This window comes from Miscanthus floridulus, chromosome 14 (genome assembly GCF_019320115.1).
Source record: "Miscanthus floridulus cultivar M001 chromosome 14, ASM1932011v1, whole genome shotgun sequence".
Taxonomy (NCBI): domain Eukaryota; kingdom Viridiplantae; phylum Streptophyta; class Magnoliopsida; order Poales; family Poaceae; genus Miscanthus; species Miscanthus floridulus.
In genome coordinates this window covers 38006188-38029284 of record NC_089593.1, presented here as the reverse complement: position 1 = coordinate 38029284, position 23097 = coordinate 38006188, and the positions used below count along the sequence as shown (strand labels likewise).

Genomic DNA, 23097 nt, shown 5'->3' with positions numbered 1-23097 from the left:
TCTGGCCATGGTGGAGCAGAGTAGGGGAGCCTAACCGCGTGCATGGTGGCACGACGGTGCCCAGTGCACACAGCGGGCCTCTCCGTTCTAGTTAACCAATGGTGAGAGGTGGGTCTCCATGTTCGCGGTAGGAGCTAGGGTTCATGGCCATGCACAAACATCTTTGAGAAGGGGATGGCGAGACCTAGGGGCTGCTGGCCGCGGTGAGCTCAAGGTCATGGCCATGTCGGGCACAGCGAGAGCGGTGGTGCGTTCCCACATGATGGCATGGTATCATCTACCCTAGCTCTAGCCAGAGCAGCGGTGACCTAAGGCAACTATGGACCAGAAGATAGGAAGGCGGGAGATGTAGTGGAGTTGCCTGTCCACGGCGAGCCAAGAGCGCGACGGCGCTCCGGTGGCAACGACGGCAACAACAAAGCAGAAAGTCGCTTTACCTCAGTTTGAAGGGTGGTGCTAGTGGCATGAGGAGGTGGGGTGATGGTGGAGCAGCTGTGGGTGATAGGAGTCGACCGATGGAGCTACAACGGTGGTGACCGAGCTCGGCTCCGCTCTAGCTGGGCATGGCGAGAAAGAGAGAGCGAGTGAGAGCGAGTGGGAGGGAGCAGCAGGGGCGCGGCCCTCTTGTCAGTGCGCTGGCTCAACCGGCCTGGCCGTTGTCGGTGTACGGCCATGACTTGGCGGACGTGGCCAGGCGTGCACGTGTGATAGAGCAACTTTGTGTCCATGTAACTCCTAATCTGTGGCGAGTCAGTGCGAGGTGTGTGAACAAATCTTGTAGAACTATGTAAGGGCTACAAGATTGCTTTAGAAATCATCTTCTAATTCGTAATGGTTTGGATGTTACATCACCTTAAAGTCAGGTACATTGAAACTATAATTAGCTCCAACACTTAGAAATTTTTTTCAAAGTCTAAAACAATATTTTCTTTCTAGTTGTGAACTGTTTTTGAGCATGCTATGCGCTAAATTAGGCCTTGGCCCAAAATGAAAGTTGTTACTCTCGTCAAGTACTACAACTTTGCTTAGGGTGCACTGTCATGCAAGTACTCTTAAGCATAGTTCAACTTTGGTCAAACTAGTAACTTGAAAATTGGAGTTTCTAGAATAACTATGACTTAGGGGCTGTTTTGGTCCATGTCATGAATACCAAACCTGTTCCATGTACCATCCTAAACATGTTAAGGTGTTTCTATGGCCCCACAAGCATTTCATGTATTAGTCACACACAATGGCAAGCATATACATGCATATAGCTATCATCACATGTAACAAAAGTAAGGTGATTGAGATAACACTTCATATGCTCATGCTCATGGATGCTCATGCTCATGAATGCAAGTGCCCAATACATGCTTAACACTAGGGTGTTACAGGCATAAATGTTGGATTTGTTTGGGGACTCTTTAAATAGAGCTTGGCTGGCTTGGGCTCACTCTCTTGGCCTTTTCTATTGAGAATAGACCCTAGTGAGCTTATCCATTCCTCTCTAACTCATCTTGCTTAATTGATTCATCATTTGGTGAGATTGAAGAGTATCCAAGTGCATTGCTTTGAGTGGCTACATCTAGAGACTTGGTGATTGTGTTTCGCTACGGATTTTGCTTGTTACTCTTGGTGGTTGCCATCACCTAGATGGCTTAGAGCAGCGAGGATCGTTGAGCAGAGAGTGGTACTTGTCTCTAGCTCCGATCGTGGTCATTGTGAGGGGTTCTTGAGCCTTCTCTGTGGGAGATCATGAAAGGCATCTTTAGTAGATTGCTCGTAGTTGGTGGATCCCCATATTGTGTTGGTTGTGCGGCACCCGGTTGCGGGTTAGGCGTGTGATACCTATTAGCGCATGAACCTCCAAGTGGGTGAATCGCTACAACGGGGACATAGCTTGCCAGCAAGCAAGTGAACCTCGGTGAAAAATCATTGGGTCAATTGGTATTTCATTGTGATTGATTTTTTGCTTGCCCCAGCTTGGTATAAAATCCCCTACCTCTCTTGTATTTACATTTATAGTGATATCTTGTGTAGAGGTAGCCTAGCTAGTTTTGTAACTCTCTAGTGTAGCATAGAAGTAATTAGTTGAATTACTCTTGCTAGGTTGCTCACTAGTGGTAGATTAGTGACATAGCCATTGTGTGATTACTACTGATCATAGCAGACTAGAATTATGGATAGGTGGCTTGCAACACTTGTAGTGCTAGCGCAAAATTTGCTTCGCCATTTAATTGACTAACAAGTTGTCTTAGTGTTATAGTAGAAATTTTTAATAGGCTATTCACCTCCTCTAGCCATTTAGGACCTATCAAAGGGTTCAATGGCCTTTTCTAGCAAAGGTTGGATCTCACAATCAATACCGAGCTCTAGGAGGATCAGTCAAACCTCATGATTCATAATAGCAATATGTCTGTTCCAAGCCTGGTTATGTGCAACAAAGGAAATAGTGCCATTGCCTATAGTAAATGAGAAAGTCTCTAGCATGCATAGTGTTAAACCGCACAAAAGCTTGACCATGGGAGCATAGTTGCAATGAACGGTAGTCAACCCGCATCTGATTATGGAGGGAATCATCAATGATGTTACGTATGGCCAAGAAATCAACCTACTCTAGCGAGAGCATATGAAGAGTGATGATGGCTAGATCACTGTTCTTTTCTAGCATCCGACCCATGATGATCCACAACTCCCTTGGTCTTCCTTGTACCATGATCCACTGCCCATAGTGTGGCACAAATGGGGTGGGATCAACCATACGGAAAGCCATTGACCGCTACGGAAGAACGGGAGATGTTAATGTAGCTGGGGTTTTCTCAATCCAAGAAATGTGCGGTAAGGGGCAGGAGAACCCTGAACAAGGGAAGCGAACTCGCTGAACAACTAGTAGACTGGCGGAGGGGATACAATAGATGTGATCACCAGCGAGGACGTCGGTGACCTCTCCAAGGTTTCGTCATCGAACTCCGGCACCATGATACTCCAGGGCTGAGACCAACGAATGAGAGAAGAGGGAGGCGGAGTAATGCCGGTGAGTAAAAAATAGTATTCTCCAAAGGAAGCAAATGTCCCTAGTTATCTTTTGGCCCCAGCAGGTGGTGAAACAGCCTAGGCAACGGCGAGAAGTGGAAGAGCTGCGATTGAGTCTCCCCATGGAAGGGCATGGAGATTGAGGTGGGAAACGACAATTCGATAGGTGTGTCCTGAGTGATGATAGTTGCGGCAATGGATGGGGTTTTGGCAGAAAGGCCTGGTATGGGACAAGGAGAAACATTTGGAACATGGGCTAGGGGCCAGCGTGGCACTCGAAGCCTTTCCAAGAATGCCATTAGCCAGAATGGAAGATTCCCATTGATTGGGGCAACCATTGGAAGGTCCAACAGAAAATGGCCATTATACCAAAAATTAGCCGGAAAAAATCGACTATCTAGCCAGAGACGAGAAAAATGAGTGGAAAGGGAGGAAACCACTAGCACCTTGCATATATAACAGGAGGGTAAGTAATCCTAGCTAGACCAATTTTGGGTGGCACCAATGGCGTGCACCAACTCTGCTATCTTATGCCTTGCCTCCAAAATCAGCTTGCTCATACCTACATGGCAACGAAATTTTGTTCAATCTCAGGGCCCTTTATTTTGCACCCAGAACATCTCATGCCAAATTAAAACACCATACAACCTACCAAGCAGATACAGTTGCAGCCTATAAGTCTGGCTAGAGGCATGTCTAGGTTACCAATTAGGCTCGAAGGTGGTCATAGAAGTAGAGTGTGTATGCTCGTGTATATGAGCCTCTATGTTTATACTATGATTCAAAAAATATCTCGGACAATTTTCACAAATGTTTGGTCACAGTGAACTCATGAAAAATGCATGTAAGGTACTTTCATATAATATTTGCACAAATCAATGAAACATTGTAGTTGGCACTAGGTACTTTGATCCTTTGGCTGCCTTATTACAGTATGATTTATCCAATTTCTCCACATCGTGCTCTGTTTGATTTAGTACTACATGGACTTGCACAGAAATAGGCCTCCCATCGTCAGGAGCTCCTTCATGGGTTTCACAGCTTAGTACCATTGAGCCAACGGCTGTAGAAAGCCAATGATTCCTGTGGTTTATACTCAGGAACTGTGTGCCCAGCACCCTGCGAAAGGAACAAACAGGATAGATAAAAAAAGGCAACTTAGTATTTTTTGTGTTTCAAAAATGTGTGGTCATTAGATGCAATTTGTTTTTGATTTGGCAGGCTAGTATCATATTTGCAGATCCATGGATTAATAGACAAAGTTTGATTTGAACTGTACCACACCTTAATAGTGGTGAAAGTGAGACCGTTTTCATATCCTTGGGTGTACCTGAGTAGTATAGCAAGCAAAAATATGTGAGCAAGCAACATGTCCTTAATTTCTGTCCTTGAGAACATACAAACATTTGACTGAAACAATGGAAAATAAATAAACCACTTAACTGAAGATTTCCCTTATGAAACAAATGTTAATTTTTGTTGATTATAGTGAATTCATATCCAAGAATAATTATTCAACCTCTAGGATAAAATGGTTCAAAGATCCTAGGAGAAAAAAGTGAATATTTGTTCAAATACCCAGCAACTTGGTCATTGACAATCCATTGTCGCCATGAATCAATGATGCCGTAGCCTAAGGATGCAGTCCATGCTTCTGTCCCAGTGTGAGGTACACACATATCGTGGTCACCGCTGAAACAAATGCAAAAGAAATATAACAATGATAATAGCAGCTTTTCTGAGTCTAAAAATGTAAGAGCCCAAATCATATTATAATTTTATAGGTTCTTAAAGTACCTGTAAATGAAAGCACGATAACCCTGGCTTGTAAGGTTCTTGTGATAAATGATCATACTCCCAGCATCATGATTAAAATCCAATTTATTTGTGCATAATTCCCAGGGTCCAATTGAACTGACCTAATATATGTGCATGATAGACTATGGTTAGAAGGTCGAAAGCTTTAGAATAGATCCATCAATAAGTACAAGGTGGTTATTTAGTGTATGACTATCATACTGGTTCGGCGTGAATTGCAGATCTGACGTTATCAGTGTTTAGCCATGCTGTTGCAACTTCATCACTCTGAAGATTAAGGAAACAAGACAGGGAGGGTGCATAAGAAAATGGGACAAAACGAATCATGCTTCACTTGGGAGAAAAAAATTACTCCTCTATATTTCAGAGAAGATAAAGCTGGAAGATGTTCCTGCCTTACACATTATAATCGGAGAAGATAAAGATAAATGAACTAAACAAGTGTGTGGAATTGCACATATTAGTATCAGTGTATTACTACATAAGCTCACATACATATATGGCGATCTATAGTGGGATGTTTTACACATTGACTAAGCATATCTAGATTTGCTTCATGAATATATTTTTTATTTGTATCTTTCAATATTGTGATAGAAACTAGTGGTCAAATTTGTAAGTAAAGAGGATGGAAGCAACCAACAATGACTTCTGCAAAGAAAATGAGAGAGTACAAAAAGACATGAAAAGCAACCTCTGGAGCAGAACATTAATGTTATGACAGATAATAGAGTTATAGTAGGGATGGTTAGTGTGCTTGTGCTCACCATACACGGAACTCCACGGGGAACTGATGCAGCTAGCTCCTGCCATGATGGAACACGCCCATCTCTTACAGGAGCTCTCAAAGGCCAGGCCCGTCCATGCATTCTTGTTCTTACTGGAAGGGGCTTGCTAGTTACACCAAGATCTTTGAAACTTGGTGGCAGTTTGTTGTTTTGTGGGATCACTTCTTTGGTATTTGTGCCATGGTAGCATGGCTCAAGAATGTCATAAATATTTAATCCGCCAAGTACCTACACAAAAACATATTATTTAATATGAGAATAATATTTATTTATTTTTACCAGATAGTGTCACTGGTTTACCGCATCGACTTTTGACAGCGCTTCGTCGCATGTTGCACTGCTAGCATTCCAGTAATTTTCTTGACATGCAGTGTTGGCTTCCTACATTTTGTATAGAAATTGTGGTAAATCAAAAGAACATATGTATGTTTCAACGGACACACAAAGTTTTAGAAGTATTTTGTGTATTGATCAAAGGATATGAAGGAAGTGTTCCAATACCATCAATAAAACTTCATGGTGTAATTAAAGAAATTATTTTAGGGTGAGGATATCAGTCGTGGTACAGTTATACTGATGTACCTTGTATATACTCTCTGAAATTAGAGCCATTCCGTGTGCAAATGGCACAAGAGCGTTACCATCAAAGACAGTGTCGCATACACCATTGCCAACCATGTAGCCCTAACATGAGAGTACAGAACAAAACTTTAAGCATTATTATATATATTTCCTTGGTAACCATATTTGCTATTCTCATGGAGGCAGCAACAATATAATTAAAATTACTAACCTTAAAGTTTATAATTGGCTTATCTCCTTTTTGGATTCCTGTAAAATAATTCATCAGTAATAATATCAAAACAACTAGCAGTTTAAGGATCATTACTATCCCAAAGCCATAACCTTTGACAACTTCATGTGAAAGGGTAGGGACATAAACTCCAGCATATGACTCTCCAGCTATATAAAATGGATTTGTCAAGAACTCAGGGTAGAGCTGGAACCACTGGTTAAAAGGAACGGGAGGGAACTGATCAGCTTTTGTTCTACAAAAAGATTATAAATGATAAATTTACTAATGCACCAGCACAAAAGAACATATATATTTACCTTGAGAAGAAAAGTATGCGAATCAGCAGCAGTCTTAAGATCACCAGTTTCATAATCTGAAACATTCTTGGAGTAAGACAGCCCAACACCAGCAGGGGAGTCCAAGTATATCACACTAGACACCTACAATGCAAGCGAAACATCACTAGTCTATCTCAGTTCAGCTTGAACACACCAGATAATTTATCCTTGGGACCAACGGAAATGTCCAACCTTAGACCAGCTATAAGGGTTGAGAAGAAGCTTTGGCAAGCTTCCAGCTGACCCTCCTGCCTCAAAGTTGAATGGCCCTGGACCACAAAAAACACACATTAATTGAGATGAAAGATGTAAGAGTGTATTAGGCATCTCTAGTTTGGGTTAGTTCCTTTACTTGGTATCATAAGTTGAGATTCAGGTTCTAGGTCATAATCCATAGTCTTTTGCTCTACCTATGCCCTTATGCTCGTGCCACTAATTGTCCATCCTCCGCTGCGCAATAGCGCCCCTCCCACCAACACCCACCCACCCACCCAAGATCACCCATGATAATCTCCGCCATGGATGACAGGTCCACCATACCTAGCCTGTCGCCACCAAATGCGCGTTGAACGATCACCCCTAGAGAGAATCTTTTCTTGATTGGATAATCAGGGTTTTCTCACTCACTAGTCATTGATCAAGGTTCCTTATTGTTTTCCCCATCTAACATCATTTTAATTCCCCTGCAGCCCTCATCTTTGTGCGTGCCTCTACATTGACACCGGCCTCAACTACATTGGCTATACCCTGATCGGCCTCAACTACATTGCCCACCTCGCACGTCACTCAATGCTAGCTCATCATTGCCTCCATTGTCATCAGGTACTACACGCCTCCTCCCTCCAAATGCTACTGCATCTTATTGCCATGCCACATCATCTCCACTCATGGTATTCTTTGCAATTGCATCTTAATTGACACAAACTATTTATGTGGCTATGGCATTGTCCACATCACGTGCAAAGTGTTTGGTAGGATGTTCATGTTCTTCATATCAAGCATCGCCATCATGGCATCCAAATCACCAGGCCTTGCACCAGATCACCTAGACCTACCTCCTCACTTTGTCCAGTACAAGCTCCTCGCTAGCTTCTCCATATCTTCCTCACCTATTTCGTCTACTCCAACAACAGTGGGCTGCATTGGTATCTTCTACCCCTACAATTTTGTGCACTATACTAATCCCAGAGGCTTTCTCTGCTAGTACTTTAGATGTTGATGCATGGTTGAGAACCTCCCTCTAGTACGTCCAGTATTGGCAACACCAATGGTGTCTTTATCCCTAACACAATCCTAGGCATGGTAAACCCAGTGCATACCTCATCCTTGGTGACATCAACTGCATCCTTGGCATCAACTCTCCCTCAACGACTGCCTCAATGCATCGTATTCATTCATGATGACATCTCCTATGAACCACCATCCCCATGGAAACACCTTGGGTATCCGAGGCTTCTTGTGTGGCTAACTCATCTTTGGAAATTTTGACATCTCTGTTGACCACAACTATCATGCACACGCCATCCTCGACAATATCAACATATGCACAAAGACCTATCATGATATCGCCCCGCTTGAGTAACTTTTTAGCTTCACTCCATCCAACATCCAGGATGCATGGACTGTTATGATTGCAAGGGGTGATAATTCTTCGAGTTACAACCTGAGGCTTGTCTACGGCATCCCCATTATGAATGTTGCGAAATGTTAGAATATATCTTTAGGCTTAGGCTCACACTTATTGCTTGATCCAGGGGCCTGTATAGTACTTAGTATGAGAGGTAGAGTTGTGTGCTCTTATAATCTCTGCATGTTGTAGCCTTATTGGCTCACTGGCCCTGTCAACGACCCTTGGAACTTCGTGTAGAACAGCAGTGACATCATGCACAGTGGACAAGGAAACCCTTTGGTGACGAAGTGCCATAGTGGACTGCATCAATGTGACTGGGAGAGTAGGTCATCTCAAAGGTGAGGGTTTCATGGATGGGAGCATATTAAGGAGCTCTAACATGGGCTAGGGGTTTCTTTTCAGCAACCAGTAGCACAGGATATATAACAACGCTTCTTGGAAGTTTGGTCTTTCCTCACTTGATTTTTACTTATGTCACTTATGTTTCATCTGTTTGTGTGTCTTCTACCTTTCTAGATTAACTTAGGATAGTTGATACGGTTGGTTATAGGTTGCAAAACTCCATGTCAGTGGGTAGGTAGAGACACTAGATAATCTCTAGGCGGACTTCTTGTCAGTTAGTAGTTATTATGTAGCGTAGAATCGTGTTGGAGCCCTAGGTTAATTTTTTTTATTAGTGATCCAATTTACTACTCCCCTCTTGGGTTCCGCTCATATGTTACTAATAAGACCGCTAAATTCTTTACAAAGCTACATCTAATATTCTAAAGGAAATACCAAGTTGTCAAGCAATATTGTGATGAAAAAAGAGCAAAGATAAGAATACAAATATTGATCATATATATCAAAGGAACACTAAAAAAATAAGATGAAGTGTATCAAATTAAGCACCCAAGCTTTTCTCTATGCTTTGGAAAAGGATTTTTTTGGCCCCAATTATGTCTAATAAATTATGGAGTTTGCATTGGTTCTCTCCATATTCCATCTGGTGGTCCTTTTCTACCTTTGTTCATCACTAGCGTCTAGAAATATCTATTGCCATAACCCCATGGTCCTCCTGTCTTGTGGCTCCGGCCACCGGATTTGTGATTCGCTAAGCTAACTACTCTCAAGATGATTGATGCTTTCATCCCGACTCGACCCACCAGTCGTCGTCCTTCACCACCCTATTAGCATCCCCTAGCGTGTCACCGCACCATCCACTAACAACCTCCACTAGTGGTCCAACATTTCCTCCCATCAAGACATCAACCCCAAAACATGCATAATACCAAACCCCTACCTTGCTCCTAGTGCCGCACTACACATCCGCCAATCGCCTTCACTGTTGAACCAACATTTATTCCAAGATCCCTAAAACCGCAAGAACCTAAAATCCACGGACTTACCCCACGTCCGTATTTATGTAACTCTGCACGTCAGGCAAATTTGATCTCGTCCACTACGCAGCCCAGCTCACCACCCATCCATGAAAGTTTTGGATCCCAAAAATGCTCAATTATTCTACATCATCCTTATCTGCAGATCCCTTACTCTAACGAGTTGGTTGGAAAAGATGGTGAGAGGAAAGCAGGAAAGAAAAATGCGATGGAGAGATGTCAAATATAGCTGGGGAATATCATGATACTAGTTTAGCTTCCCCAGAAGACAGCGACGTGATATACGCGTCCGGCAACTTTGTGCGATGCCGATGCCTAGTGTTCTTCTACTAGAAAGCAACCAGCTGCCATCCGGACCCCACCGTTACCTTCTTCCTCGCCTAGCTTTTCTCGATTCCGTCCACAACAGGGACAGGCCACACACAACCAACGACGATGATTGGGCAAAGAAAACTCGTGACGACACGCACACGACGACCAGAAGAAAAGAAAGAAAGGAGACGCCGGGCAGAGAAGGAGGTCGTCGTCAACGAGGGACGCAATTACGCACCGTGCTCGTAGACGAAGCCGTCGAAGCTGGAGCAGCCGGGCCCGCCGTTGAGCCAGAGCACGACGGGGTCCTTGGCCGGGTCGCGCTCCGACTCCACCAGGTAGTAGAAGAGCCGCCTGCCGTGCGCCTCGTCCACCGTCACGTACCCGGCGTAGTGCTTGGACGGCAGCTTGCCGCCCGCGAACCCCGGGACGTTCGTCACCAGGGCACCCGGCGGCGCGGCGAGGCAGCAGCAGGCGAAAAAGGCGGAGGACAGCAGCAGCAGCGGCGGCAGCGGGAAGGCCGGAGGGGCAGCGGTAGAGCCGCCGCGGGCCATTGCTGCGGGTGTGGGAGTGACCAGTGGGAGCTAGGTGGACGATAGATGATACAGTAACGGGCCCTGATGGAGCGCGTTTAAATACAGATGAGCTGCCGGCTCCGGCGTGTATGTACTATGTGTCTATGTAGTAAGGGAATGGTGATGTCGACGACAAAGCCGGCGCCCGGCGGTTGTGTGTCAGTGTGTGTGTGTTGGAATTCTCACCGTCTCAGCCTACCCACTAAGACTTAAGTCACCCAATGCAAGTCGGCCAAGCCACGCAAGGATATGTTGACCAGTTGACGGATTTTGCAAAAGGAGAAGCAAGTCAGTTAATCTTTTCCACCATCCATGTATGACTGTCCGTATCTAATATACGAGTATGATGATGTGTGTGTGCACTACCTAGCTTCTTTCGCAAGGCTTGGTACTCTCCGACGGGTTACTGTCCTATATCCTAAGTTATAGGGTTTTTTTCCTAGATACATACTAGTTTTTGCTATGTAACTAGATATATGTATCTAAAAATGCCAAAACAACGTATAAATTGGGATGGAGGGAGTAAAATTTAACTTGTGTTGTGATTTTTGGTGGTAAGAACGATCAGGGTTCAAATTAAATAATCAGTTGGTAAGTGGCAATTTATCAGGACATAACCTGCAAGTGCACATAGAAACTTATGTGTTTCTAGCTTTCTGCAAGAGAGGTTGTGGCTTCAGGCACTAAGATAACCGCAAGAACTCAGTCACTACTCAATCCCAATGGTAATAGGTGTGTTTCCTGTCAAGATTAAGAAAAAAGAGTTAGCAATTATACCAAATTGGATATAAAATATCATCAAAGCAAAAATTATTACATACTCTCTCAGTCCCCAAAAGAATGTAATTCTAAAACAGTGTCACGTGTTAGTATATCAACTTTGACCAATTATAGATAAAAAAGTATAAATATTTATAATATCAAATAAATGTCATTAGATTAATTACGAAATGTATTTTAATAAATTAATTTGGAGTCATAAATGTGAATACTATTTGCTAGAAACTTGGTCAAACGCGAACCATTTTACGTGGCACGTAACCCATAATTGCATTCTTTGTGGGATGGAGGTAGTACAAGATTATGAGTCACTATATCCGAAAACTGTGACAAACACCTTCCCATATGAAGATTTGCAACAGCATGGACTCAGGACTGGTGAGAGCACCATGTATTTTGGGAGCCCAGTGATCTTTTCTCCATCTTTTTTTCTCTTTCTGCTATTTCTTACTCTCTCCCTTCCAAATTGTGAGTAGTCTTAGCTTTTTCTAAGTCAAACCTCTCCAGATTTGACCAAGTCTGCAGAAAAATGCACAGACATCTACAAAATCAAACAAGCATTAGATTAACCATGAAATATATTCTAATTGTGCATTTATTTGATATTGTATAGATGTTAGTACATTTTTCTATAAACTTGGTCAAAGTTATACAAGTTTAACTTAGGACAAAACTAAAACGACTTATAATTTGAAATAGAGGACTATCTAGGAAAGCATTAGATTAACCATGAAATATATTCTAATTGTGCATTTATTTGATATTGTATAGATGTTAGTACATTTTTCTATAAACTTGGTCAAAGTTATACAAGTTTAACTTAGGACAAAACTAAAACGACTTATAATTTGAAATAGAGGACTATCTAGGTTAGTAGCACGGATCTCAAATGTCGCATTGGTGGAAGATTCGGATTACTTCAGATGGAGTTTAACCAAATCAGGTTTGTTCTCTGTCCGCTCAATGTATCTCTATCTTATAGATACACAAACACCTTTTCGTCATAGGAAGATCTGGAAGATAAAAATTCCTCTAAAAATTAAAATCTTTCTTTGGTTCTTGCAAAGGGGTGTTGTCTTAACCAAAGACAACCTCGCTAAGAAAAATTGGAAGGGGAGTCAAAAGTGCATCTGCTGTAATGGGAATGAAACTATCCAACATTTGTTCCTAGACTGTCCCCTTACCAAAATGATTTGGAGGATTATCTTTTTTGCTACTAGTTTGACCCAACCTAGATCAATCAGCCACATGTTTGGTAGTTGGCTGACTAATCAAAATAAAAGGATTAGAAATTTGATTTGGGTGGGGGTGGCTGCCATGTTTTGGGCTATCTGGAGATGCCGTAATGATGTTGTTTTTAATCAAATGAAATCTAACTCTATTATGTAGGTAATTTTTAGAGGAGCGTACTGGTTACGCTCTTGGGCTCAGCTGCAGCGTGATAAGACAGCCAAGGACGCGCTCTCAACGATGAGCAAGAAATTGGAAATTATTGCTTTAGAGATATCCAATAAAGGATGGAAACATTTATATTGTTTGAACTAGCGTCCTGATCGATCTATAAGACTATGGCTTTCTCATTTTTTTTCATCCAAAACTTTGTAATAATGGGCTGTGTACATCCTTGAATATAGAGGCCGGATATTTGTTTTATCTATTATCTAAAAATCTAGGAATACATCACTGCCGCCAGCCAAAAGGCACAACATGGTTCAGAACTTGAAGTTGCCACTGCTGCCATAGCAGGCTTCACCAGGATAGCGTGTGCGCCCCTCCATTGTTAGACCAGATGGCGTGTGCACCCCTCTATTGTCAGTTTTGGCACTGAACGCACCCTGTGCGTTGCTCTGCTCCATGAGGATCCAGTGCCTTTCTGAGTTTCTGAGAGGGCTGACCTTCACATGCTCAATGCATGGCAAATGGCACGCAGCCTGCTGCACGCACAAGCATGAGCCTGGTGAATGGTGATCACCAGCACAAAGAAACTCATCCGGTAGGATTTCGGGACATGACACGACACTGCACAGGAGAATAACAACATCATATTAGATGACACATTCAAGTAAGACAGCTGCCCCCTATGAGATTTCAATGCTTTTTTTTTTGTTGTAACCTTGAAAAGGTTAAGTTCATCTAGCTTCAAGATCTTATTTTTGTATTCTTTTCTGAAGCAACTTACTTTTCATTTTTCTTGTAAAAAACCTTTAGCCTTTGCCTCTGGCGCTGATACCCCCATTTACAAGGACTGTGTATGCACAAAGATCAGATTTAAGTCCTTCCTGCACATCTCACGAAATAGTCCCTTAGCGTCCTCTAGAGATTCTGCTTTGCACTGTGTAACACTGTACATCAGGTTTAATTTTCATGTCTTTCATTTCGCTCAGCAACTTCCTATGCTTTTCTCTGAGAAGAAAGCTTCTCCTCTCCTTTGAAAGACCCTCCCATCCTTGCCGAAGGGTTTCCTACAGGAAACCATCCAATAGGACTGTATATGCAACTACATCAGGGTTAATGTCTGACTTTATCATTCGATAAAATAGTTTACGTGCTTCTTGGAAGCTACCAGATAAAATAGTTTACGTGCTTCTTGGAAGCTACCAGCCCTGCAGTAACCATTCATCAGCACAGTGCATAAAGTGACATCAGGAGAGTGCCCTTGCTGGACCATATTACGGAACCATAAATGAGCATTGTACATATCTCCTTTTCTGACAGTAAACTGATATGAGTTCACTATACGAAATTACTTCAGGAACAACTTTCTTTTCCAACATCATGTTAAATACAGTTGAAGCTCTTTTGACATTGTCATCTCTACAAAATATTTCCTTGTTGAGCAACCCTACGAAACAGCTTGTAAGCATCGTCAGTGGAACCTGAATGCAAATAGCCACGAACCATAAGCATTGTACAGAACTTCAGTATTATCTAATCTTTTCCCTACTTTACTAAATATTTCCTCTGCTTTGCTCAGGTGGCCTCCCCTACAAAAACCACTAATTGCCAGTCCATAGGTTAGTGAGTTCTCCAACCCTTGATCTATCATGTGGTCTAGAAGGTCATCTACCACGGTAACAAGGCCTCTCTGGAAAAATCCACTGATCAATACATTATATGTAACTAGATCTGGTTTTATATTTTCCTTCAGCATCCTCTCGAATACCTGTAGAGCACTTTGTATTTCTCCCTTCAGACAGTAACCATTTATCAGGCATGTATAGTGGATTGTGTCAGGTGCCAAACCCCTAGCCATCATTTGAATGAGTAGTTTAACTGCCTCATCCATATTCCCAAGCTTGCAATAAGCATCCACAGCAATGTTATATACAGCTCCATCAAGATGGACCCCTGAATCCTTAAATTTCTGAAAGTGCACAATAATTTCAGATGTTTTACCTAACTTCCTAAAGCATTATAGAAGATAACCAACAATGTGACAATTTATCTCTATACCGTGGGATACCATGGCTTCACAATGATCAACTGCCCTCATTGTGTTTCCCATTTTGCAGTAACTGCGAATGAGATGGCTGTAACCATATACATCACGGGCACATTCCTGTTTGTTCTTTAATTCCAAGACCTTTTTAGCCTCTTCCAATTTAATTTCTTTGCACAGTCCATCTATTACCATATTATAAGCTATGGCCTCAATCGAAACGGAAATGCTAGGCTTAAGGCATCTGACGCCTCAGCTAGAATCCGACAGCTCCATACAAATAAAAAAATGAAAATGCTTACACCCAGCCCAACGGCCCAACACCATATTCTCTTGTCCACTCGTCCTCTCCAGAAGCCTCTCGTCCACTCATCCTCTCCAGAAGGCTCTCCACTGCTCCGTCGCGCCTCGGCATTCTTCATGTCGTCCGGCATCTCCACCGCATCCCAGCGCAGCTGCCCGTCTTTCTCCCTCTCCATGGCGCCTCCTGCCCACCATGGCCGCCCACCGCGGTCCGTCTTCTCCACCGCAGTGACCCGCCGTGGCCTTCTCCACCGGAGCGGCGAGTTCTACACTGGTGAACTCCACACACCGACGAGCTTTCATTCCCAAGCAGCAAGGAGACCTCCATTTCCAAGTAGCAAGGAGATGTTGCACTAAACGCACATGTTGCAAAAATATATTTATGTTGCAAGTGTTTTGTATCGGTGTTGCAAAAGTAGATCGGGATGTTGCAAAAGTGGATCGGGATGTTGCACATGTTCCAAATGTTTCATCTTTATCAGGCGTATGTTGCAAAGTAGATCTAGATGTTACATGTACATGCACGTTGCAAGAGTATTTTTCAAGTGGTTTAAGGTGTTTTGCAAGTGTTTTGTCTGGATGTTTCGTATGTTTGCAATGGTTTTCAAGTGTTTTTCAGGTGTTTTTGCAAGTGTTTCAGACGCATGTTTCAAGTATTTCATTTATCTTCTTTGTATATTGTAACTGTTGCATCTGGATGTTTCGAAAGTAGATCGGGTTTGCACATGAGATGTGCATAGGAAGCGGCCGACGGCGCGGACAACATTTGGGCAGCGCAGGTGACGTCCGAGGCGGCGTGGGCGATGTCCAGGGCGGCGTGGGCCGCTGCTGTGACGCTCGCCCACAAGCCCGACGCCTGGGGTGCTCGCTCGCTCGCTGAGCGGGTATTGTCCGATGCTAGCGCCCCGGACCGGACTCTGGATGCTAGCAAGTCCCAATTGAAACCCTCTCCCTGGTGTCCCCTTGAAGAGTAACATAAGCTAGATCATACATTCCACAACTGCAAAGACCAATCACAAATGACGAGTATCCATGTGCATCTGGTTTCACTCCCATTTTAATCATCTTAACCCACAACTGGAATGCTATGTCTGCCTTCTTTGCTTTTAAAAGAGACATAATGACTATTTTTAATGAATCAGCATTCAGATTTAATTGAGAGTATTTCATTTGTTCATAAGCTGCAACAACCATCTCTGCTTCACTGCTCTGTGCTACAAATTTGAGAACAAAATTTCAAGCCCAAGCTGATGGAACATATCCAAGCCTGAAAAGGTGACCAAGCATGTCGACTGTCGCTTGTGCATCATGGTATATCCTGTAAGCCTTGATTAAGCAATTGTTTGCAAATGAGAGTGCGTGAGACATGTCACATGTTTTTTCTGAGGTGATTCATGAGTGCTACGATTTCAGGACCACCCCTACCAGTTGGCGAAACAATATCACAGAACAAGGATACCAACATCTTCTCCTGGCATGAATGGGATAAAATGTGCATGATCTCTGAATAGGTTGAAAAGTCATGACGAAACCCAATACTCTTGGTATCTTTAGAGTAGGCAAATGCAACAGCAGGTTTCCTCTTTAGACAGCAGAGTGCCTGCACAACACTATCAGAGCTCAAAACTAGGGATTATTTACGGATGATTTTATTTGGAGTAAAAATTGGCTTTTCATCGCCACTCAAGTATTCTGATAGAACTGAAGCAGTGAGAGCTGAGAGGGGGCAACAAAAATTTTCCCTGGGGAAAACCCTCCAGCGTCTGAACCATTCAGCAGTGCCTGACTCCACATGAGCATTGTAAATATGGATCTTTCAGCCCTGCATTTGGCCCATCATATGTAAAAAGGGATCTGCCGGCGTGCAATAAGAAAGAGAGAGAGAGAAAAAATTCAATCAAATCATGAACTTTGCTGGTGAATGAACTTTAATATAATATAAGTAGGAACCTGTGTAACTTCTAATATCACAAATCAGAATTATATAAACATTTTAGAAACCTTAAGAAATTGTTCCTAAATAGGATGTATTAAAGGAGTACTCCCAAATCATTTGCACCAGCAAAAGCAGCCAAAAGAACACTCCAGTTGTGAGTATGATTTCACCTCCTAACGACTCACTCTCATAGACACATATAAGCTGGGTCACGGTAGCAGTACCTAGACCACTTGCTCAAAGAAGAAAATATTCACAGGGGTTGTTGCATACTTGCATGGGTCAGAATATCACAGTGGTGCCGCCATGAGCGTCAAATCCCAAGCGGCCAAATAAGCTAGCAAGGGCAACATAAGTTATTAAACAGTCAAAACATGTTATAAGAATTATAAAAAAGTATACAAAAAGAGAATGAACCATAGTGTTAAAGCGATAGCTTTGAGAAATTATTCTAAATATCTTTCCCACAGTGTTAGACCATCTTGCAATTCCCACGGAAAAATGATGACCGGTATTAGAATTAGAGGTGTAAATAGTACTAATATTTCTTGGCATTCAGTCCGAACGAAGGGCTTCAGTATCCGTTGCATATCTGTATCAAGATCTTCTATTTTTTTAGTGAAACATGAGGGGTTTTACCCCCTACTGAGCTTTATATTGTAAAAGAAAAGGTACAAAAAGGTTCCCTAAAACAAAACCAGGAGACAAAAACGGTTACAAAGAAAATTGAAAGAATTACACATAAGCTTCTAGCAAGAGATTCAAATTTGGATATATATATATATATATATATATATATATATATATATATATATATATATATATATATATATATATATATATATATATATATATATATATATATGATGTCAAAAACCATTCATATGTTCTCTGACACAGCTGACAATATCCGTTCCTAAATCCAAATCCGATTAATACTGTAGCTATATATCTATATTCGTGCCAAGGGCATAAAAGGACATGTGGGTGGAGGCCACCGGCAGCCAATGACGTGTGGGTGGGGTGAAGATAAAAAAAGTACATCAAAAGTCGAGTGGCAAATAATCAAATATAAACATGAAAATTCATGACCAATCCTTCAAGTTGACAAGGGGTGCCATCTAGGTCCCCAATGAACTTGGCTTCGGGTGCCATCCAGGTCCAAACTCGCTCTGGATGCTGACGTGGTGCGCTGGCGTGGCTCCTACATGTAGGGCCCACATGTCAGTTGGTTATATTTCTGTTTATTTTTATTTTTTCTGATGTGGCACGCTGACTTTTTAAAAAAAAATAATTCATTACTTTTTCATATGAGGTCAGATTAAGACAAACTTATATCAAAGTTGTAGCCCTCGATAGGATCTACAACTTTGTAGTTGAAAAGTTTTTGAATTAAAATTGTTTAGGGTCCCAAAATATTATTGTAAGTTTATAGATTTTAAAATTTGAAATTTAAAATTATAAAAAAATCTCGGATGTTGACATGGCGTATACGAAAGTTATAGTTCTCAATACAATCTATAATTTTGTAGTTGAAAAGTTTTTATTTGAAGTTGTTTAGTGCCCCAAATATGTGTTCTAACTTTATAGATTTTGTAGTCTAAACCATTGCCTTCTTGCTGCTGGCCATTCCATCTGACATCATCAAAATTGAAAACACATGGCTTAAATAATGGCCAGTTCCAAGTTTTCACCAAAGACATGGTTTCAACAAATGTTCAACATAATTAATCGTGGCCCATCATCCATTCTAGCAAATCATACAGCACAAATAGAAAACCTTAGTTCCATGCATGTTACACACTCCACTTCTGCTAGTAGCTCTGCTAATAGCATCCATCAACGCAGATTCATCAGAAAAATGCATGAACAAAATCTGAACGCCACCAAAGCATGTCAGACCAATCTTTACATCATCATACTTATGTTGTATTTACACATGGAAATTCACCAAAACAGACAAGGACCCCCTCAAAAAAGCACAACAAAGCATGTCAGACCAATATTTACATCAGCATACTTGTGCTGTATTTTACCCAGGGAAATTCACCAAAACAGACAAGTACCCCCTCAAAAAGCACAACAAAGCATGTCAGACCAATATTTACATGATCATACTTGTGCTGTATTTTACACAAGGAAATTCACCAATACAGACTAGGACCTCATAGAGCCTAATCCTTCAGTAGAAAGTCATTTACAAGCACCATTTTCTGCTGAGTAAATGTTGAACTCATAAAGGCATTTCCAAGCATATGGCCTACATCAGCAAACCTCCATCAATCTTCAGAACCTGCACAAAATGACAAATAGTTAGTTCGATGAAGAATCCTTTTGCAGAACCCAAGGTTGCGGTGTGCATTAGGAATGACACACACCTATCCTGTCATGTAGTTTCCTGCAGTATTTAGGACCAAAAGCTCAACTAACCCTGCATTCCTCGGTTGTACCGTACCGTCCTGCAAGTGACATCAATCATCAGTATTTAATCAATATTTAGTGGTGACTGAAAATAATGAACTGTGCAGGGGATGTGACTGAAAATAATCCAAAAGTCTAGGCTCTGTTCGCTTGAGCTTATAAGCCAGAATCAGCCCTACTTTTTCAGCCATGGAATAGTGTTTTTCTCTCACAACAAATCAGTTGCAACAGCAATAAGTCCTGCTGAACAGAGCCCTAGTCCTATATAACTTCATCCACACCTCAGTCTAGGTGTGTATGAACTTGTTCAAGGGATTTGGTTCCTATATCACTTCATTGTTTTTCACTGAAAGAGTTTTTTTAGTTACTTATAGAATTCGTGTATAATATAATAATTGTACTTGGCCAAGGTGTACATAGCTTAATTCAAGGGGGAAAAAAGGGCTACAACATAATGCACATACCAAGGGACTGACAGTTTTCTCCCATCAATGTTCTCTCCAATTTCAACAATGTGTCTAGGTGCACTAGCATTCACCTGCATATATTCAAATTTGTTTGAGAAGTCTTGCTACCCTAAAGTTTTATATGAGCTAACAAAAGGATCAAGGTCAGACCTTGATGTTCTCGTTTCCATATTCCTTAGCTATTGACTTTGTAAAGCCAATGAGCTCAGCTTTAAAAGCACAATAGTTCGATTGCACGGTATTACTAGCAATAACAGCAACTGATGCTATGTTGATGACTTTTCCCTGCATTCCATAAAGCAAGCATTACTCATGGTAACATAAATATGAATAGCAAGCTATTTTTTAACATGACTTCTTAAAGTCAGAACACAAAACAAATACAGTACATTCTATTTTGAAATCCAATTAAAGTCATTGAGCGTAAGCAGTTGTAAAATTAATTTTGCTATTACAATGGTATTTCTATCATAAAAGGTATCTGTTTCTATATTTCATATGTGCTATCAGAAGATAACTCCAGAAATAGCAAAAACATTCTATATGTCTAAAAAATACTTTTTCTTCTTCATCATGATCTTTGTAGCAGTCTACAAGAATGTGTAGATTAGGATGAATAAAGTTCATTCAAGTAACCGAACAAAGAGACGCAAAAAAAAAAAAAAAAAAAAAAAAAGTAACCGAACAAAGAGAAGGGCAACAGAAACTTACTTGGGTACAGAGGAAAGCGCCAGTAAGATTCAAATCTATCATTTCCTGCCATTCAGTTTTCTTCATTCTTGTCAACAAAGCATCTCTTTAATGCCTGATAACAGCATGTTGCTTTATTTTCAGGCGGAAGTTGATTAAAGGGAGCTCAAAAATATAAAAAACACAAACTACAATGGAGCCCAACCTGCACTGTTCACGAGAGCATCTATTGTGCCCCACTTATCAACCACCTAGTAGATTCCCAAAGTAATCATAAGTGAGGTTATAGTGAAGAATTGATGTAAAAATCAATTTATAAGTTCAGTTCCATTACATAAACAAACTGCACTTACTGCTCTCATCATAGATTTCCCATCATCCTCATTAGAGACATCTGCCCTAAAGGGAAAAGCTTGACCACCGGATGCTTGTATTTGGAAAAATATCATTGAAATTAACCAATTGAATCTAGGAAAAGAAAACCGTATGGAATTTTGTATGCTATAATTTTTATATTTATAGGTAGATCTCTATATTCAAAATTCAATTGAACTGCCTGTGCTAACCGTGGCGAACTTTCAAACTGATCTAAAATAACTACATTTCCTTTTAAATAAACAAATTTGCTATAAATATGGTTCCATCAACCACATTAGACAAATATATTTCTATTTCATGCTAATTATTATCGTTACTATTACTATCTACTAGTCTGTAAAAAAGTTTACGAAGTGCCAATGAAATAAATGAAAATATGAATGTATAATTAGATTTTAAATTACAATTGGGTTGATTTCTAAAATGTGCAATTGTTCTGAAGTTGCATTTTCTCATGAACAACAATGCTAATTCACCATAATGATGTCATTCTTACTCACAAAGAACGGAAGATTATGAATGATAATACTTTAATGTATTCCAGTATAAGGATAAAAGGATAGAAAAGTACAAAATAGAATTAAAACATCCAACAATTATGAGATCATGAGAATAAGGAATCAACAAAAGTTCTCCCTGGCATAAACCGATTGGCTTTAGAAAAACTAAAGCGACTAACCAATAAGCATTAGATAGTGAACCATTATAGGGTCAACCTTGTCTTAAAATCTGACATGAAATGGATAGATAACCAAGAAACAGCAAACAAAATATATCTGCAATTATGAAATATGTGAATCAACAAGCTCACTTCTTTGGACACCTCGTTGGCCTCTTTTGCGGACCGGGCATAGTTTGTTAGGGTAGGGGCGGTTGTGCCTACCCCTCCATGTAAAAAGGCCCAGTGTCCAATAGATCTGAGGACCTATATGTAAATTTGTGAACCAAACGGGGTAGGGAGAAAGATTGCCTCCTCCCACCTCCCTTATAAATAGAACCGGCAAAGGGGCTCTGCTGTTTTTTCCATAACCATCTTTTGGCACTTGTACCCTATCCCCCTAACATCATGTATTCTTGTCTAAATCATGCTCTGTTTGATGAATCTGACTAAGATCCATAAAATGAAATTCAATTGACAAATTTGATAAGCTAATGTTAAAAAGAAAAACTTGCTTTTCAATCAATGGCAACAAAGGCCGATCAAACCTAAGATCGTGCTTAATATAGGGGTACATTCAGCACTAAATTTAAGAGGACTTTGCATTAGATTTAAAGCACTAAATTTGAGAGGATTTTGCATTAGATTTAAATAAGCAAAATGTAAAAAACAAAACATACCACCAGAGTGTATAACTAAAATAGCTAGTACACTAGGCAGAGCATATTCCCTAAACCACATAGCCCGATCTCCATGCCTGAGAAAACCCAGTACTATGCCTACCACAACGATATTACAACGGCACGGGATGTAACCGGAAAGGAAAGAGATGATTTTATGCCTACCACAACGACATTACAACGACACGAGACGTAACAGGAAAGGAAAGAGATGATTTTACCAGGTAACTGAGCACCAGCAGAGAGACACGGAGAGCACGAACTGGCGCCCTTCGCGCCATAAGAAACGTGAACTGGCGCCCTTCACGCCATAAGAAACGAGGCATGGTTCAGAGTAATCTGGCAAATCTTGCATTACCCTTCTCCAAAGGGCTGTAGGAGGGGGCCTCTTATCCTCACCTGAGGATTGCAATCAAATCAACATCAACCGGAAACCTTCTTTCGAACTTTTTTTCTCAACAAATACCTCCATTACCAAAATGGACAAAACCCAAATCACCTGGAACTGATCTTGGGGCAAAGAACCAACGGAATAGAAGCTCAACTTAGTTTCCGAAATCGCCAAGAACAAAAAAGAACCGAACAAGAGTGCAACTTAGTTCCCAAAATTGCCAAGACCCTTCTTTCAAAAACAAGAAACATATTCCCTAAATTACCCGGAACAGCTAGGAAATCAATCATAAGAACTCCCGTG

General features: G+C 41.2%; 1 protein-coding gene and 1 pseudogene across 1 annotated transcript; both read right to left on the bottom strand.

Annotated features, from left to right (window-relative positions):
- Positions 1–3860: 3860 nt before the first annotated feature.
- Positions 3861–10841, bottom strand: LOC136504466 (serine carboxypeptidase 1-like). The gene is made up of 13 exons (XM_066499402.1): positions 10315–10841; positions 6948–7024; positions 6735–6857; positions 6528–6630; positions 6415–6452; positions 6204–6305; positions 5922–6002; positions 5601–5849; positions 5035–5100; positions 4813–4934; positions 4594–4707; positions 4300–4345; positions 3861–4134 (listed from the first exon to the last, which is right to left on the bottom strand). Exons 1-13 carry the CDS (start codon positions 10628–10630, stop codon positions 4051–4053), a joined length of 1521 nt encoding a protein of 506 aa, XP_066355499.1. The 5' UTR covers positions 10631–10841; the 3' UTR covers positions 3861–4050.
- Positions 10842–13635: 2794 nt separating this feature from the next.
- On the bottom strand, positions 13636–20774 carry LOC136503363 (pentatricopeptide repeat-containing protein At2g26790, mitochondrial-like; annotated as a pseudogene).
- Positions 20775–23097: the final 2323 nt, after the last annotated feature.